Source organism: Pundamilia nyererei, unplaced genomic scaffold, assembly GCF_000239375.1.
Source record: "Pundamilia nyererei isolate P.nyererei 1_Seehausen unplaced genomic scaffold, PunNye1.0 scaffold00057, whole genome shotgun sequence".
In the NCBI taxonomy this organism is placed as follows: domain Eukaryota; kingdom Metazoa; phylum Chordata; class Actinopteri; order Cichliformes; family Cichlidae; genus Pundamilia; species Pundamilia nyererei.
The window spans coordinates 822,980-828,979 of NW_005187458.1; the positions used below are offsets into that span (position 1 = coordinate 822,980).

Below are 6,000 nucleotides of genomic sequence, written 5' to 3' on the forward strand. Positions count from 1 at the left end.
CGGTAAGCCAATTTCTGTCTTAGCGCATTTGCGCCGCTATGCGTTTTTGTGGTCTTCTTTTGCGGCTCATTCAGTGAATTTTGGTCAGAGTGTGGTGAAACTTGGTGTTACATGGTCTTACAGTTACATGAAGTCTGAAGAATCTCTGGTTCGGTTTTGTTTGTTTAGCGGACATTTGGCATTTACCTAGCTGCTCTTTTAATCATGGCTTGTTTTAGTTGTGTTTGGTGGTTGTAGAAATGGTTTATATGAGAGTTTAGCTGAGATTCAGAGGTTTCTGTGGATATCACACGTCAGGACTTATATTTCTGACCCCGTGTTATAACCAATTATACGTGAACTCGTTCCTTTTGCCCCCGGTACCCGGGGCCGATCAGGTTAAAGGGCTTGTGAAATCTCTGGTAGCTCCTGGTAGAGCTTTCTTCAAGGATCATGCGCTGTAAATGTTCTTAAGAATTTTTCTTTTTTTCTTAATGACTTTTGCAAAGTCCACGTAGATACTGGAAGCTCATCAGGAACTTAAGACCCTTCATAAGAACCTTTGTAACCTTCTGGAATATCCTTAAAGTCAGTAGGACCCCCTGCAATTTTCACAGTCATGTCTTCTGGGTGATTTTATTTCTTTATGGAGATCAAATATGACTAGAAGTAAACAAAGAGATGTAAATGTTGGATGTAACCGTATGACTGTAAAAAACAGAGTTGCAGTGCTGTCTAACATACCTGTTGGTTAATGGTCGCTCCCTGATCTGGATGGTGCTCAGCTCCTGGAGACTGCCCTGCAGACCCACAGACATGTTGGAGTTTGGGACGTTGAAGGTCTTCCTCTTCCTGCGGCCACAGCAGGAGCTTAGGCCATGAGTTGAAGAGGATGAGATGGAGGAAGAGCAAGAAACCTGCTTCAGCAGTGTAACATCCTTGCAGGTCGCCTCATACGTCTTCTCATCTACAAACTCGTGATTCTGAGAAAAAAGCAAAGCTGCAGTTTTACAGGATGGCAGGTAAAGGAGAATCTGCTATGAACTAGATAGATGTCCAAATTCAAACAGTAAACAATCAAACTGAATATTTTTTGTTTACCGCTGAAAAATTGGAAAAAAATTAATCTCCAGGTAAGGTAAATGATAGTCATTCTCATTAATTAAAAATATAATGATTTAGATTCAATTTAGGCTCTTTGAAGTTTTAGAAGTTTCATTGACAATTTTTTAAGTGTTAAATCTATAAAATCTGGGAAAACATGTAAAGGAGTAAACTGTTAATCAGTTGGTCAAATAAAGTGTGTGTGTGTGTGTGTGTGTGTGTGTGTGTGTGTGTGTGTGTGCCTCCTCACCGTGGTCTTTTCCAGGCAGTTCAAGAGATGATGATGATGCACCTCGAAGTTAGGGTTGGCCTTACACACCAGCGCCTGTCCTGCTTCTTTGGATGCCTTCAAGACATAAACACAAAACACATGACCTCAGCGACCCCATCATTTACAGAGAAACACCTGAGCAAGGCTAATATTTCCACCAAAATCTCCCAAACCTCAGCATTTCCATCTTAGCCACAATTCCTTCCTGTTCTCAAGTTAGTGTGAAAATGATGGATCACTCACTGGATCAAACCAAGGCTACCAACAGCAGCCATTCAGCAGCTTTTGTTTTACTTCTGTGGTTTGACTCCAGCCTCATTTAACCCAAGAGAGCCTCCAGAGCTTGTATAACTCTGGAGTTCAGACTGAATGTGACCCAGGTGGGCAGAAGAGTAACCAATCACGTGGAGCTCAGAAGCTCAGCTGCTGCCAAAGGAAGAGTCAAAATCATGAGCCCCTATGCTGGGCAGAAGCAACACAGCTTTTGAAATATTAACAAGACTTCATTCCAAAGTTTTGCTTTACATTGACTCTGCCCAGTTGCATGCAGATTGGCTGGGCGATTGACATGCAGTTCAGCCCAATTTCATTCCTCCACAAGTCAATGAAGTCCAACACTATTACTGATGATGTCATGAATCGCGCAGGTAATCATCTCATAACAGCAGAGCTGCATAGTAGGGCTCAAGTCAAAGGAACAAAACAAAAGAGGAAGAAGACAGAGCAGAGAGTAGGAGAGACACTGAGAGGTGGAGGTGTAGAGAACTTCCTGTTGGTCAGGTAAGGCACCCCCACACAGCAAAGGACCAGATCATGCACATGCGAGTTAGTTAGTGACTGACGGGTATTTTAGTTTTCAGACTGTGAGCAAAGCTAAGAAGGATGTGAAAAGACAGAACACTACAGACAGGCTACAGACAGACAGTGATAGAAACAGGATGAAGATGAATTCATCATGGACACTTCAGCATCAACATTTCAGTCAGCTAAACACATGAGCAAGGACCAGATGAGGACCAGCTAACACAGGCTAAATTCACACTAAAACACTTTCATTTAAAAAAGAAGAGCAAACTCTGTCCAGACACTGGATCAGAAATGATCTCGAAACATCCGGTCTAAAGCCAAAGATCATATTACCTTTACTCTATTTAGTGCTGATATGAGACTGTTTTACAGAGAAAGTCCAGACTTTGCAGGGTAAATGTAGGGTAAGTAACAAGGCTGTCACTTTCTGCTTGTGTTGAGGAAGTTTGGAGTTTTGAGGAATTAGAAGGTTATAGCTTGTTCCCCTCCCACCACTGCCAATGGCCTAGAGCCCTCTTATATTCCAACAGCAGGGATGGAACCAGTGAGATGTAACTCAGCAGAGTTACTTATGTACTTCACTGAAGTACAGTTTTAATGTCCTTGGACTTAGATTCTTATCTTCATTTTTTATTTTAATTCTACTGATATGTGGTGCTGTATAAAACCCCACAAAGAAAATGATGCTTCTGTCATCCGAATTTTGCTTGTAATTTGGCCTCATTGATCACAAAAATAAACCAAAGAAATGTAGGTTTTTGCTTTGCAAAGAGTCACGGTGTATCTGCCTATGTTACTCGCTTTAGATTCTAGACCCTCCAGAGTCTTGTGGACATGTTGTGGGGATATCAGGATGTAGCCATAGTCAGTCAGGTCTTCTACCATATCTGTGCTGAGCTGTGAACTTAGAGATGGATCACTTTAACAGCGAAGAAGAAAGGGTCCATCAGAGTTTGCTGTTTGTCAGGTATCTGGGAGCTGGAACCACCTGAACCTTCAGCGCTCTTGTTTGGCAGGTAAAGAGAAACTAATGTAAAAGGCTGGAGTTTTGAAATGAGAGCACAGCTTTATCATTACATTGATCCAAAAACATGTCACTGCTGAAGCGCGCGCACACACACACACACACACAGATGAAAGCACAATGAAAGCAGCCCTCAGCATGCTCCTCACAGCTGGATATGAGACAGAAAAGATGAGAAACCAAGAGAACAAACATCAGCACCACCGGACCAACACTGCATGTCCACGGTTACCTCCTCCTCAGGGTCAATAATCAGCCGGCTGCATTTGTACTGCAAATAAGCGTTAGCACCTCCACTCTTCACTGCTCGAATTCTAGCAAGCCTGGTTTTTTGTTTGTGAACACACATAGGTTTGTGAGCGATCAACTGTAAGTGGGAACACAAACACAGGCTCACCACCATGGTCACTAAAACAAACTTGCAGGAGGATTAGATGTGAACATGAAAACAGAAGCTGCAAAGATTCAGATCCCATTTGCTGCCGTCCTTCATCTGCTCATGTTTATCTCAGCCTTTGACGTCCACGAAAACTGAGTCTGATAATCCAACAAAACACCCAGAACCAAACTAACAAGGTAACTAATGTGAGCAAATCATATCTTCTGCATTCAGAAAGTCACTTCAGTGAAGAAAATATCAAAATATCAAAGATGTCAATATTTGGACACAAGCTGTCCTTTTTAATAACTTCTGCTTGCAAACAAAGTGTTGGCTTGTGTGATGAGCAGCTGATGAAGCAGTGCACATAAACAGCAAAAAGTGAAAAAGGCGTGTGTCAAGCTTCAACGTAAGTTATAAAAATAGCACCCCTACTGGCTAAATGCAAGATCACTTGACTGATCACTTGCCTCTTGGCCTGGTTTGTCCATGTTTACATTGTAATGTAATCCTGATTAATGTCAGTCTCAGGAACTATTACACAGAAACTGCAAGACAGACACCAACACTAAATTAGGTTTGTGGGTTTGGGGAAGAATAATCATATTAATTTATCCGGATAACATGATTTTCAGATTGACAGCGGTCCCCAACATTTTTTGTGCCACGGAGCGGTTTAATGTCAGACAATATTTTCACGGACCGACCTTTAAGGTGTCGCGGATAAGAACAACAAAATAAAATGGAAAAAACCAAGACAAAAACTGTGGTATTTTGTAAATATCATAATAAACGCGAATTCACTGTGTAATTGTGTAACTTTATTAGCAGCGTCCTCCTGAAATGCGACAACAACATTGAGAGTAATATCCTCCTCTCTGCCCCTTAATGCTCTCTGGTAGCTATGGTAACTCTTAAATATTTCTTTCAAAAATTAGACACAACTACAAAGCGGGAAAAGATGCAGGAAAACTGAGTTACCGATAAAACCCTGAAAACCATCAATTTCACACCCGGGGGTGGGGAACGCTGTATTGGAGAAGAACACCACCAAAGGGCAATATGACCCGGTGAGCAGCCAGCTGAGCTCCGTGAGCTGTGTGAACCTTTAAAAATTTGGATGAACACTTTGAGCATCACCTCCATTTAGATGACACATCTGTGCAGCAACAAGTGTCTTTAAATCCTTCAAGAATCTGTGGAAGAACGTCAGGGTGTCTGCAGCCACTCATTTCCCAATCAATCAAAATCTATCCAAACTTTGTGTAAATGTCAAATTTGAACTGCATCCTCACAGCTGACACTGATGTGGTCAGCAGGATTTTCATGATCTCTGACAGATTATCCCAACATAAATTGAGCCAAGGGTGTTTTATTTACCGGTTAAAGGTAAGTGAGCACAAGTGGTGTGAATATGTAGGTGTAAAATGAGCTTTCCCAAAGTTTCTTCAGGTTCAGTTTGAAGCATCAACTCTAATTTGCACAGATCATAAGTTCATGTATGTGATGCTGATGGTTTCTGCAGACAGAAGCTGAGTGACTGATGATGTGCATGAGAGAACATAAAAGCTTTGCTCAGTAGAAGATGTGTTGTATGAATCTGATAATATTTATTCTTCAGAGATCTTCTGCAGGCTTCAGGCTGCAGACAGAAACATGATTCAGCTGCTTCTCTGTAACTTTCCAACATGGTGTTTCTCTCTGACTCCCAGCGGGGTAAACAAAGGTCTCCAGCACAACCAGAAAACTCATTTGTTGATGCTGGGAGGAAGTAAAGCCTGGACAGCTTCCTGCTCTCTGTGTCTTCCTCTCTTTTCTCCTGTGGGTTGTGCACAAACTCAGATTTCTAAATTAGGAGAAAACTACTGTCACCACACTGATGTGTGAGTGACCTTCTGCAGCAGCCGGCCCTCTTACTTCAGAAGTGCCCTGCTTCCTCTCAGAGATACTCTGGATTTCTCTCTGAACACTCACAGCTGTAAACACACCCACATCCACAGTTGCTCTCTGTAAACACCTCTGCAAATATGCAACGAACACCTTCACCACACGGTGGCAGCGTCTTACCAGAAAGGTTCAGTGTGATGACCAGCATTACATTCTGGTCTGTAGATCTGAAATGACTGCAGACTTCTCAAGTTTCTGTGTTAGTTTTTAAAGCTGCAGTCTGAGCGCTTTCAGCTGCTAAAATTAATCAGGTATGTATTCCAGGAACATCATGTCTGTACAGATGTTCATCTAACACTAATATAACCAGAGGTGTGGACTCGAGTCACATGACTTGGACTCGAGTCATTAATTTTATGACTTTAGACTTGACTTGAAAAAATGTTCTAAGACTTGTGACTTGACTTGGACTTTTACACCAATGACTTGGGACTTGAATTGGACTTGAACCGGTTTACTTGAAAAGACTTGATATTTTACCCCAAATAT

At 41.9% G+C, this 6,000-nt stretch overlaps 1 protein-coding gene across 1 annotated transcript in view; it reads right to left on the reverse strand.

Moving 5' to 3' along the window:
- LOC102204294 (potassium voltage-gated channel subfamily D member 2-like) overlaps nucleotides 1-6,000 on the reverse strand; it is a 96,146-nt gene that overhangs the window by 3,983 nt on the left and 86,163 nt on the right. Inside the window, exons 3-4 of the mRNA XM_005734169.1 lie at nucleotides 1,334-1,429; nucleotides 724-962 (exon numbers count right to left, since the gene is read on the reverse strand). Coding sequence (XP_005734226.1) covers nucleotides 724-962; nucleotides 1,334-1,429 — 335 coding nt within the window. The remainder of the gene's footprint in view (nucleotides 1-723; nucleotides 963-1,333; nucleotides 1,430-6,000) is intronic.